Source organism: Nannospalax galili, unplaced genomic scaffold (genome assembly GCF_000622305.1).
Source record: "Nannospalax galili isolate Female #2095 unplaced genomic scaffold, S.galili_v1.0 scaffold3528, whole genome shotgun sequence".
Lineage (NCBI taxonomy): Eukaryota > Metazoa > Chordata > Mammalia > Rodentia > Spalacidae > Nannospalax > Nannospalax galili.
Genome location: NW_008357833.1, coordinates 1 through 13,765, shown reverse-complemented (window position 1 = coordinate 13,765; position 13,765 = coordinate 1). Strand labels below are relative to the sequence as shown.

The 13,765-nt window shown below is 43.0% G+C and overlaps 1 protein-coding gene across 3 annotated transcripts in view; it reads left to right on the top strand.

The window, feature by feature from the left end:
- Mrap2 (melanocortin 2 receptor accessory protein 2) overlaps positions 1 to 12,575 on the top strand; it is a 38,330-nt gene extending 25,755 nt beyond the window's left edge. For 2 of the 3 annotated variants that reach the window (XM_017794983.2, XM_008855605.2), the window contains exons 3-4: positions 637 to 736; positions 10,756 to 12,575. In XM_017794983.2, coding sequence (XP_017650472.1) covers positions 637 to 736; positions 10,756 to 11,149 — 494 coding nt within the window. In that variant the 3' untranslated portion in view covers positions 11,150 to 12,575. The remainder of the gene's footprint in view (positions 1 to 636; positions 737 to 10,755) is intronic. The other variant, XM_029557451.1, reaches the window with a different exon arrangement.
- Positions 12,576 to 13,765: the final 1,190 nt, after the last annotated feature.

Sequence of the window (13,765 nt, the reverse complement as noted above, 5' to 3'; positions counted from 1 at the left end):
AAGTGATGGCCAGAAGCTAAAGCAAACACATGGACACAGTATCCCTCATCTAGTTGGAAACAAATGGGTTTTAAACTCAGAGTAATTAGGAGGAAAGGTGGTCATTCTAATGACAAAAGCCAGAACCAGCTTCTCAGACCCTGGTTCTGTATAAAGTGCTCTGTGTGGACACCCTTCAATCTGGATGGAAACAAGGTAGGTCAAGCCTATTTCTTTTTAGGTTTCCTTCACAAAAGAACCAGAGCATCTGAGCTTCAATATGGTACTTAGTGCAGAGAAGCAGTTTGAACAGTAGAAGAAGAGTAATGTGGGTCAGGAGCCCATCTCTCTGTCATCTGCCAAAAGTGACCTGGACCTGAATCATTCCAATATGAAAAGAAATTCCTAAGCTCGGTTGATTGAATCAATTCATTTAAAACATCTCTACAGACAAGGGATATATCTTCTAATTCCAGTAGAAAATGGAAGGTCTAGATAACCCATGATCTCTTGGGGCTCCTATACTGTCTTGTGGAAACTGAGAGTCCTTAAGAGTTATATTTCTATGCTGAAGCTTTCCAGAAAGTTCAGATGCCTGGAATGTGTAAGCTTTTCGAATGCTGTCAAACACTAATCCCAGTCTTATCTGTCTTACAGATTCCATTGTGATTGGATTTTGGGTTGGTCTTGCAGTCTTTGTGATTTTCATGTTTTTTGTGCTGACTTTACTGACAAAGACGGGTGCCCCACACCAAGAGTAAGTCTAGACTGTTCCTGAATGCCTGATATACTTTACTGCATATCGGAAACAGGCACTGAAGAAATGGGGATCAGTGCCAGGGCTGGGGTTGCTCCAGAGGATGGGGAAGCAGGCAGGGTGTGGATGGGTGGCTGCTGTGATCCCAGTGCTGGGGGGGGATTGCACGCTCCTCCTTGGTTTCTGCTTCTTGTTGCCCTTGTGAAATCAGGCTCCTTGGCCCTTTTCTGCCATTTCATGCGGATCTGAACTAGATTTTCATATTGAAATTGGGGTGTATTTTCCTCTTATTCCATAAAGGATTTATATGGAAGAAATTATAAGCAAATGCTAACATGTTTACAGAGGTCAGCCTGCCCTCCAGTGCTGGCAGCAGCACTCCTTAACGCCTGGGTCTCCCTGGGTCTCTCTTGCCTGTTGTTTGTTTTTAGTTCTATACATCAACTATAACAAATAACCCAGTTCAGCCCACCACTCACTTTTCTCAACACTTCAGGGACTAGAAGAAATCCTTTAAACACAAGCATTCTACATAACAGTAACTAAAGCATAAGGACACTTATGGCTGAGAATGATTTTCACAGCCATCAAAAATATTCTGTCCCTTGCTCTCTCTTCTCAAAAACCACCATGCACACCTTTGCTTTTCGTGTGTTGTCCTCGAAAATGTTTTGTTGTTTTTGTTTTTGGAGACAAGGTCTCTCTGTAGCCCCAGCTAGCCTGGAACTTGACAAGGCTGGCCTCCAACACTCAGAGATCTTCCCGCCTCTGCCTCCTGGATGCTGGGATTAAAGGACTATGCCACACCCCTGGCCCAGGAAATCTGAACATATAGTGTGGTTTGTAACAGTGAGAAAAACTAAGGGGGAAAAACACTTCAGATTAAGGCACAATTTACAGACTGATCCTGGAATAGAAACACCTAATTATCATCCCTTTTCTTAGGCATGCAGATGGGCATTTGTAGGGTTATTGAGACAGAGCTTATGTGACCCAGGAGGCAGACGACTTTTATAGCTGGGAAGATCCTAGCACAAAATACAATGTGATGTCCTGTGATAGTTAATTTTATATGTCAGCTTAGCTAGGCCATGATATCTAGCTATTTGGTCAAACACTATTCAAGTTATTTTATGCAGGTACTTTTTAGATGAGCTTAGCATTTAAATTTGCTTACTTTGAGCAATGCAGATCACCTTTCCTAAGGTGAGCCAGCCTCATCCACTTAGCTGAACACCTTTATAGAGTAAGACCGATACCCCAGACAGGAATTCTTCCAGCAGGCTGAACCTCAGCTCCTCTTGCATCTCTAGCCTGCCAGGCTTACTCTGCAGAGTTTGGATGAGCCAGTTTCTTAATGCAAATCTCTCTTTACACACACACACACACACACACACACACACACACACACACACACAGAGTTCTGTTTTTTCTCTGAGGAACCTGGTCTAGTCCATTTCCTTAAGGAATCATTCTGAATTGATGCTCAGTCACTGAGCAGGTACACTGTAATCCTACAGGCTTCTAACAAGGTGAAGGAGAAATTTTTACTCTCAGTAAAATAAGGGACCAGCCCTCAGGGCCACACTTTAAATTCTTCTTCACATACTCTGAGACAGTGTTAAGGTATGGCATTGGGAAGGATAATTAGGCTAAAGCTGCGTTTTCAGACAGTGATGATTCCTGGGATATACATCAGAGGCCGAGTCTCCTTCAGTGATGTGGCCGTGCACACCTTTGCTTTTCGTGTGTTGTCCTCGAAAATCTGTTTTGTTGTTTTTGTTTTTGGAGACAAGGTCTCTCTGTAGCCCCAGCTAGCCTGGAACTTGACAAGGCTGGCCTCCAACACTCAGAGATCTTCCTGCCTCTGCCTCCTGGATGCTGGGATTAAAGGACTATGCCACCACACCTGGCTCAGGAAATCTGAACATATCGTGAGGTTTGTAACAGTGAGAAAAGCTAAGGGGGAAAAACACCAGATTAAGGCACAATTTACAGACCGATCCTGGAATAGAAACACCTAATTATCATCCCTTTTCTTAGGCATGCAGATGGGCATTTGTAGGGTTATTGAGACAGAGCTTATGTGACCCAGGAGGCAGACGACTTTTATAGCTGGGAAGATCCTAGCACAAAATACAATGTGATGTCCTGTGATAGTTAATTTTATATGTCAGCTTAGCTAGGCCATGATATCTAGCTATTTGGTCAAACACTATTCAAGTTATTTTATGCAGGTACTTTTTAGATGAGCTTAGCATTTAAATTTGCTTACTTTGAGCAATGCAGATCACCTTTCCTAAGGTGAGCCAGCCTCATCCACTTAGCTGAACACCTTTATAGAGTAAGACCGATACCCCAGACAGGAATTCTTCCAGCAGGCTGAACCTCAGCTCCTCTTGCATCTCTAGCCTGCCAGGCTTACTCTGCAGAGTTTGGATGAGCCAGTTTCTTAATGCAAATCTCTCTTTACACACACACACACACACACACACACACACACACACACACAGAGCTCTGTTTTTTCTCTGAGGAACCTGGTCTAGTCCATTTCCTTAAGGAATCATTCTGAATTGATGCTCAGTCACTGAGCAGGTACACTGTAATCCTACAGGCTTCTAACAAGGTGAAGGAGAAATTTTTACTCTCAGCAAAATAAGGGACCAGCCCTCAGGGCCACACTTTAAATTCTTCTTCACATACTCTGAGACAGTGTTAAGGTATGGCATTGGGAAGGATAATTAGGCTAAAGCTGCGTTTTGAGAAAGTGATGATTCCTGGGATATACATCAGAGGCCGAGTCTCCCTCAGTGATGTGGCCACCAGAGTTGGCAAGGGGCAGACAGAAGCTTGTCTTCTTAGAGCTGTACAGTTCCCACCCCTCAGCCCCTGGAGTTGTGACAGGAGAACAGGTGAGGATTTCACTCTTTCTGTCCTTCAGCCAGGAAGCAGTGCACAACTCTTCTTCCCACATCTGAGGAAGTATAATTACCTACATGTCTAGAAGAAGAGAACCAAGTATCTGTGAGCATGAGGAAAGGAGCATTTGAGGAAGAGAATCTGCTATAAAGCTAACATAATCTTTGGAGAAAGCTTGTAGTCTAAGAAGCATCTTTGATGGGGATCATTCCCATGGAGTATTTTCTGTGGTGTGTAGGGGGAAGCTCTTATCTGGATGCTGTATGGGCAGTGAAAGAGCTGTTTGGTTCTACTCAGCTGAGATGCCATTTGCACTGAGTGCTGTCTTGCTGGAGCATTACAGCCCATTAGCACACATCTGCCAGAGAGCAAGAGAGGGGGATGTCTTGGGTTCATTTTTATATTGAATATTTTGGACTTTGTAAAAGATTATCAAGTCTCAGCCATAGATCGCAAATAGACTCCTTTTGTGGCCTTTGCTGGTGGTAGTGGTTTTCATTTGTGGTGAGCACAGGATTGCTCATGACCTTGTAAAAGTGGGAATGGCATTTTGCCTCAAATTGTAATTTAGCTGAATTTAGCACTCACTAAAGGATGGGAGTGTGTGACCAGCGCTAACAGCAGGAAAATGTCAGTGCTTGGAAATCACTGGCACTGAAGACAGACCAGAACTAGCTGGCAGAGTGCAGATGTGGTGAGTGATTGCTAAGGAAGGCAAGGGATCCCAAGGAGCTGACCTCTGAAACCAGGCAGAGAAGTTGTTTTAAGTATGGGATTTGATCGATAAATCTTTGTTCGTGTTGAGGAGTTATCTTTAGTTTCTCAGCTATTAGGAGGCAGGGCTGAGTGCACAGCTATGGCTTACCCGGGACTGTGCTGAGAGGAGTTTAAAGGTAGTAGAATTTTTCATGCCCATGCCACCTGACAGCTCCCTGCTAATCACCAAAAGGTGATACATAGAAGGCTCTTGCAGGAGGCTGTGCTCAATACCTCTGTTAGGCAGATTACATGGTGCATAAAGCCCTCAGCACAGGCTGTGATTCCAGGGGTGGTGACGATTTCCTCACAGAAGTAGGAGGACTTTCCTTCCTTAGCTTGTCCACCTTTAAAAGCCCGGTGGAAGTGACTGCTAGAAGTGGCAAGTGTCCCCATCCACTGAGTGGATGCTCATGGTCTTTGGCAGCCAAAGGCTCAGCCCAGCTGCAAGCACTTCATTTGTAAACACGCTTAGGAATCTGGAAATTCGTTTGGGGATAACTTGGAGCATAACTTGTGTGGTCCTTTGCTGGTAGACGTGGGAAGGGGTCTGTCTTCCTGACTTTTATTAGTCTTTCTGTCACAAAAATACAAGTCCCGGAGTGATTGTACATCTCATAACAGTCAGGTTTAGACAAGCCTGTAGATACAGTGCTCTGTATTTCATAGAGCATTAATCGAGGCCCAAGTCCTGCAAAGCTGTTTGAGGGACACTAAGGTGTGCCAACATGAACATCTGACTATAGGAATGAAAGCTCTGACAGAAAGCCGAAAAGGATGACCTGTGAGAGGAATCAGGAAAAGATGGTGGACAGATGCTTGCCTTCCTGTTCCCAGATCAAAGTCTCTCCATGGAAGCCATGACTGGATCAAGGGAGGGGCCTCTTGGGTAGAAGGACATTACAAGTAGAAGCATAGGGAGGAACAATGAGGTTTTTTTGTGGCTGGACTGTAGGGTGAGTGAGGCGATTGCTGGGTGCTGGATGACAGTATTTCTGGGTGAACTAAGGCAGACTAAAGTAAGTTTACCACCAAAGTACAGCTTGGTGAACCAATGAGTTTTATTTGGTTTTGTTGATGCAAAAAGCATAACTCTCACTTCAAAGGGGATGAGAGATAGTTTATTCTGGAGCCAAATATGAGTGGCCATGGCCTGGGAACAGAGATTCAGGTTACCCCAAAATTCCATGTTCCGACATAATAAGTTTCATAAATTTTTTGTAACAGAACAAAGAAAGACATAAATCCAGACACTTTCCAAACACATTGGTGGAGACATCAGAGAGGTGGGTTATAGTAAAGCAGGGTGAACTCTGTCATGGGCCTTGGATGCTATCTGACAGCATCATAGCCCTTGGATTGGTAGAAACTAGGGTTTGGTTAAGTTAATACACTCTAAAAGGTAGTCTGTAGTCATAAGATGTTAAGTCAGACACAGAGATGGACAAGGAATGGCTATTTAGGGGGCTAAAGATGACCCAAGATAAATTGTAATTAGGCTCTGGACCAGCAACATTCCAAACTCTACAGTCACTGAAATTCTACTCAGTTGATAAGCGTTGAAGAAGGTTCAATGTGAAGATGCAAGGTTTTTTTCTGGGAACTTTCATTTACTGGTTAATTATGGAAATATGGATGAGGGATTACTTATAGGAGCAGGAATGACTCAATGACAGCTGCATCACCAAAAGCCCCCCCCCAACACAGCTCACAAAAGCAGGATTGCACTGCGCAACCTGCGGGGAGCTTGACAAGGTAGAGAGTGTCTGTTCCAGGCAGCTCAACTGGTCTGAGAGTGTCTCTCAGGAGTCCTGGGGCTTCTATAGCTTGGAAATAAGGGAGTCTAATGTACCTGGTGAGTTTCAAGGACTTCCTGAAAACTTTTGAGTTGTTTACTTCCTTAGCTTAAGGATCTTCCCTGCAGGATGGAATTTTCACCCCCCCTTAGAACATTCTGTGTCTTAAGGCTTGTCCCTCTGAGATGGAAGGTTTTACCTCCGAGATGGAAGGTTTCACCTCAGGTTTCTCCACAGTAGTGGTGGAGAGTGCTGGAAGGTCAGGACTATCAGGCAGAGCACCATTGTGGAGATGAAGGTAGATGAGCAGGCCAGGTGGAGTACCATGGAGAGTAAAGACAGTCACTGCATGGGTTGGGGGGTGGATGGGCCCTGCTGTGAGACACTGTCTACTCAAGGTGCTGAGAATTCCAGAGGCTGAGAGAATATAGGGTGAAGCTTATGGTGAGAAGAAAAGTCCACATGGCAGAACAGTCTGTTAAGATATTGGAGTCAATAAGGCAAATCTAAATTAAAATTAAAGAATACCAAATGGCAAAACAAAACAACAAAGAAATGGGTTAAGGTTTCTATCAAAATGAACAGGCATTTTTTTCCAAACCTTAGGATGGCACAGGAGGACTTCAGAGTCTGCTAGTTATCTGAGCTGTAGGTCTCATTGTGTAAACTGAGGATGAACCTGTCACAAATGAGGAAGTCTACCAGAGTTCTTGGTGATGATGTGTTCTGGAACATAGTCTTTGGATGCTCTTCTCAGGATGGTACCAATGGCTTGCTTACTCTTTCAAGGTTCCAGCCTTTGAAGTTTGTGACTTCTGGTTTCAGATATAATTTTAGCTAAGGTAGCATTTAAGATGTTGAACCTTGTAATATTCTATTTTCACAGTTATAGCTGGAGTCATGGTAGGATAAGTTAGCTTTAAGCTTCTTTAACTGCTGTAATAGAGGTTGTGAGAATTACCTTTCTGTAGAATCCTCAAATTTGAGGGGCTGAAGCTGCAGCTAGCTTTCTCCTCTCTTCTCTTTCATGGTAGCATAGAGCCTGTGGAGTGGTACCCAAGCCATTATAGGCACACCTTTTATGAATCCTATCAGTAACGCCAAGAAGAGGGTGTAGGATCCTCTGCAGCTGGACTTACAGGTGGCTGTGAGCCACTTGACATGAGTGCTAGACCTGAAACTAGGGTCACTGGAAGAGCAGGAAGTGCTTTTACCACTGAGCCATCTCTCTAGCTTGTAACTTGAGGCTCTTGAGCAGGAGCTTTGTAGATGACAACGCTGCACTGCAGTGCTGGACATGTCTACAGGTTTTCACTGCCTTCTTTTAGGGCTATTCCCATACACAAATAGCAAGAAGACCCTCCTCCCTATGGTATCTGAGCCCCTGCAACCTCCACCCCCAGCGGGCCAGTTGTGGAACGTGCAAAGTACCATATGGTCTGTGATTTCCAAGAACTCTTGGGAAGAAGCTCTGAGGCAGACTCTAGAGTAGGGCTTGGAGATATGGGGAGCATTTGGGAGGAAGTTAAAGAAAAGGTGGTTTCCTGAAGCCAAATGTAGCTACAGGAGAAACCTGCATGCAGTTGATTTGTTGGACTTCCATATTCCTGCCTCTGGAGTCTACACCCAGGGTCAGTTATTTCTCCATTCAGATTCATCTGCTTCTGATTTTAGTCTTAGATGATGCCATTGAATTTATTTCAAGCCATATAGGAGATGTAGGAGAGCTTTATAGATCTCTTTAAGACTAATGTATTCATTCATTCATTCATTCATTCATTCATTTTTCAACAAAAGCATTACCTGCTGGTGCCATTGGCGCTGGGGATGTAGGCAAGAAACACATAGTGATTGCCCTCAAGAACTTAAGGGGCGGTGACATGACAGAGATGTGAATTCATTCATTCATTCATTCATTATTCATTTTTCAACAAAAGCATTACCTGCTGGTGCCATTGGCGCTGGGGATGTAGGCAAGAAACACATAGTGATTGCCCTCAAGAACTTAAGGGGCGGTGACATGACAGAGATGTGAAGAAGCAGACATAACACAGAGAAGGAAGACAGATGGAAAGAAACACCCAGTGTTCCCATAGAACACCCTATTGCAGATTGGAAGAATCAGAGATGGATCACAGACACATGAAGGGCCACAAGAAGGAAAGGCAATAGGTTCCAATTCCAGCAATGGCAAAGTGGCTTGTTCTGGAATAAGTGTGTAGATAATGCTTATACAACCTGCATTAAATATAGAAAACAACTGTAAGAAGTATTAGAAAATAAATGTAAGCAAACACAAACGGAAGGGCTTCATCTGTCAAACTGCTTGTTATAGTTTCATTTCTATTGTTGTGATAAAATAGCCTGATCAAAAGCAACTTTAGAGAGGAAGGATTTATTTGGCTTACAATTCCAGGTCATAGTCCATCATTGAGGGGAGGCTGGAGGCAGGAATAAAAAACAGCTATTCACATAAGATCCGAAGTCAAGAGCAGAGAGAAATAAATGCGGTCCTGTTGTTTGCTCTCCCCTAGATTTCCCCAGTCTTCTATAGTTCAGGACCTCCTGCCTAGGGAGTGGTGCTGCCCACAGTGGGCTGAGTCCTCCTTCTCAGTCAACAAACAAGACAATCCCACAGACATGCCCACAGGTCAACCTCATCTAGATAATTCCTCATTAATACTCTCTTCTTAGGTGATTCCAGGCTGTGTCAAGTTGGCCCTTAAAACTAACCAGCACGCTGCTCTAACTTGGTGGTGGCTACATCGCTTTCTTGTGTGAAGTCTTCCAATCCATAAGCCTGCTATGTCTTTCCAGATGGGTTTTCTCCAATCTCCCTTTGTAATAGTTTAAAATTTTCAGGGTATTTTATTACTTTTTCACCTAGATAATTCCTCATTAATACTCTCTTCTTAGGTGATTCCAGGCTGTGTCAAGTTGGCCCTTAAAACTAACCAGCACGCTGCTCTAACTTGGTGGTGGCTACATCGCTTTCTTGTGTGAAGTCTTCCAATCCATAAGCCTGCTATGTCTTTCCAGATGGGTTTTCTCCAATCTCCCTTTGTAATAGTTTAAAATTTTCAGGGTATTTTATTACTTTTTCACCAAGTATGAATTTTTGTACTAAAGTCTTTTAAACTACTAGAGAAAGATAAAACTAGATAAACAACAATAATTACAACAGTTATAAATCATTTCTGGAACTTTCCATGAATCCTTTCGGATCATGGGTTACTGAAACCTTCGGAAGTGAAAATGCAGATAATGTTTAGGTCCTTCAGTTTGTCAGTTAAAGAAGAAAGAGGATGCTGTGTTTGAGCATGTAATACTTGCCAGACTCTAAGTGCACCAGGATGAACTGTTTTGAGGGAAAATCAGACATATCACGCTGTTGTCATACTAAGAGACGATTAGAACACAACAAGGGGTTATAGGATCACTATTTTGACCTTACAGGGAAGAGGCCAGGGAGCCACTCAAGGGACTTTAGTGTCTACTGACCTGTATTTTCCCTAGAGGGACAAAACTCTTGGTCCTTGGTCTCTTGGTTTTAGCTCTACAGCAAGTGTCTGGTGACATGAAGCTCACACGAGAGGCCACTGCACACAGCTGGACTTGAGCCTGCTGTTGTACCAGCCAGCACCCTGCTCCTTGCTGTCTGAAAATGCTGTGAATCTCAGCTGTCTTAACCATAGTTTCTGAGTGCTTTAATCCCCCTTTTCCTTTTTCTATGGGGGCATTCTAGCAGTTTATTAAGCTGCTGGCACACTGTCTCCATTTACAAACATCTTTTAATTCCTAGTAAAGTGGCAATCATGAGCTAAATCATTTACTGAAAGACAAAGGAGACCACTGAAACTGGCATTAAAACACACCTTCAGAGTTTGTAGTGTCTGACTTCTAAATATGTAACATATTGAACACTGTATTCTAGATCTCCTAAACACATTTGTTTAGTAAGCAAGGAAATATGTTAACTAGGCTTGCTAGTAACAGCACAGAAAATATAAAGTTTCTGAGGTCACTTGCTTGCCTGACATTATCCAGGCAGTTGTGCTAGGAGATGGATCTACCCTAGGAGTTCCTCAGCTGCTTAAGTGTGAAACTCCTCAGATTGCTGACTTCTGAAATCAGACAATTTTTGTTTAGTTGATTTAGTCTTATAGGATGTTGGGGGGATTCTTCAGCACTATATCTGTCTTCAGGACAATCCAAGGGCTCTCATCTGATGGTTTTTGCTTTGGAGTTGTGTGTTCAGAAGTGACATCATGGGCTGGAGAGATGGCCCAGCAGTTAAGAGCACTGACTGCTCTTGCAGAGGACTGAGGTTTGATTCACAGCACCCACATGGCAGCTAACAACCATCCATAACTCCAGTTCCAGGGGATTCAAGACCCTTTCTCACTGGTAATGCTTGTCTGCCTGCCCTCAAGGGACACCCAGTTAGTGCTTTATGAAATATCCTGGCCTTCTGTACATGCAGAAAACCATGAGCCCACAGGCAAACAAACTACAGCACCCACAACCTTTATTTTGTTTTCTTTATAGCAATACAGAGTCCTCAGAGAAGAGATTCAGAATGAACAGCTTTGTGTCGGACTTTGGAAAACCACTGGAACCCGATAAGGTGTTTTCTCGTCAGGGCAATGAGGAGTCCAGGTCTCTCTTTCACTGCTACATCAACGAAGTGGAGCACTTGGACAAGGTCAAAGCTTGTCAGCAAACGACAGCCATTGACAGTGATGTCCAACTCCAGGAAGCCATCAGAAGCAGTGGGCGGCAAGAGGAGGAGCTGAACAGGTTCATGAAGTTTGACATCCCCAACTTTGTGAACACTGACCAGAACTCCTCCTTTGGCGAGGATGATCTTCTCATTTCAGAACCACCTTTTGCTCTAGAAAATAAGCCAGTTTCTCAGATCTCACACAAAGACCTGGACTGAGAAACATAGTTCTGTTTTTCTGCAGATGTATTCTGTCTTTTTATAGCAAGAAATCTCCATCCACTAAAGTTGTGTGTGTATGTGTGTGTGTGTGTGAGAGAGAGAGCGAGAGAGAGGAGAGAGAGAGAGAGAGAGAGAAAGAGAGAGTGAGAGAGAGAAAGAGAGAGAGCTGATTAATGCCTAAGGCTGGGACTGAGTGGTAGATTTGGGGCAGAAGGCATCAACTTTTACTGGGATTTCCCTCCACACACATAGTTTTCAACCCATTTAGGATGGTTTGTTTGTTGCATTAAAATGCATTTATGTTATCTCATCTTCCTTATTGAACATTCAGCCACTTACACAAGTGAACGCTCCTAAATGAGGGTTAGGTCACTGCATTCTGATCTAGCCTGTTGCTACCATGTTCTATGCCTTTAACAAAACCACCTTATCTCCTTGGGCCACTATGCTTTTAAAGGCAAGGTGGCATGTCTTGATTAGCTGACTCGCCCCTCTAGGATCCTGTGAACTTACCACTTTGCAACCAAACAAGCTAAAGTATAATATATGTAAAACAGAGCAGTGCTTCCTAGCTTTCATTGTAGTTTTTCCCGATCTTGGTACCTTCCACTCAGCCCTTTAGGAAGTTACACTTTGGTTAGAGGATCTTTACCAGGGTATCAAGAGACTCACACAAAACTGTGGGTAAAGTTTCTGCTGAGTTAACCTGAGAAACTCCAACCATTTGTGCTCAAACCTGGTGATAGCTCTGACCCCAGTGAGTACCAGCCTAAGGTATCTCACAGGTATTTGTGTTCTCAAGAAATATAGGGTAGGTTGTCCTCTGGCTGATGCTGGTTCTTCTGGGTGTGCTGTGTTGGTGTCTCTGTGGTCACACTGCTGAACTACTGGCTTTAGAATAATAAACTACCATCTGCCATGCTGTCTGCTTCCTTGGCAGATGTGCAGGCTTCCTCTGGCTTGGAGCTGAGATGATCAGTGGGTTGTATATATCTCAGTAATAGGTATTCAGGGTGATATGTTAATGTGAGCAACATGGAGTTCATGTTACAAAGGAAGCAACCCTTCTTGATGGTATTGGAAACAACTTGGTTTTGCAGTTGTCTGCATGGCCAACTCTAATCTTGGAGTAGCATTTTCACTATGAGTTGTCTTGCTTAAGCTACAAAATAAATGTATTTGCACAGGATTTTTCTCTGGTTTTAATACAATCAATTTTTCATTCCTTTAAAAGGCTGCATCATGTTGTCAATGTCTCCTGAGCATGTGTGCTGATTCTATCATCTAAGGGATCCTAGTAATCAGAGCCATGCACAAGTTTCATTTAGAAATTACTCCATGAAAATACATTCCTTTACTGTCCTTTCTTAACATTTTAAAAAAAATATTTTTATTTTATGCGTATGATTATATTGCCTGCAAGTGTGTAAGTGTACCTGTATGATGTGCATTGCCCATGGAGGTCAGAAGGGGGCATTGGATCTCCTGGAACTGGAGTTACAGAGGGTCGTTAGCTGCCATGTGGGTGTTGGAAATTGAACCCGGGTCTTCTGCAAGAGAAGCTTGTGTTCTTAACTGCTGAGTCATCTCTCCAGCCCCACAAAACAATTTTAAAAAGTAATTTCAGTTTAAATTCATTTACCAACAAAACTACTTCTGAATGGTTGTAAAACCATTTATAGTCTTATTCCATGTCAGCTAAAAATGTGAGTGGTTTGCGGTAGACCTACTGATGTTTGATTATGAGGTGCTGTCATAGACCTCATCATGGCTATCAGGCTATCATAAGTTATACTGACAACACAAATGAGAAAGTCCCCAAATTTCAAAAAGTCTCTAGTCTCAAAGGACTTCACATAAAGGAGGCTGAGGGAAGGCAGAACTGTGTGGTGACTTAATACCACTATCCATTATCCATTATTTGCTTAACTAATTATAAATAATGGGCTATTTCTTAATTATGGTTGAAAGATATTTAAGAGATAACTTATTTAGAAGTAGATAAGCTGGAAGACTCATAATATTTATTATATTTTATTTTATGTGTATGTGTGTATTGCCTGCATGCAGGTTGTGCATGCATGTAAGTGCATGCCCATGTCAGAGGAGGGTGCAGGATCCCCTGAAACTGGAGTTAAGGACAGTTGTTAGCTGCCATGTAGGTGCTGGGATTCAAACCCAGGTCTTCTGCAAGAACAACCAGTGTTCTTAACTGCTGAGCCATCTCTACAGCCCCAAGACTCAGAATATTTAAGAGTAGGAAAAATGTTTGCGAGTATATGATAACTTTAAGAACTAAATATTAAGAACCATGAAGAAAAGGCTGGAGAGAATGGCTCAGTGGTCAAGAGCACACTAGCTGCTCTTGTGGAAAACCTGGGTTCAGTTCCCAACACCCACATGGTAGCTAACAACCACCTACTCCAGTCACAGGAGATCTGATACCCTCTTTCTGGCCTCCATGGGCATGGCACACATGATGCACTTACATAATGCAGTTAAAGTACTCATATACCTAAAATACAAATAAATATAAGTACTCAAGATTTTAAAAAATATTTGTTATTTATATTTTATGTGTATGAATGTATTGCCTGCATGTATGTGAGTGCA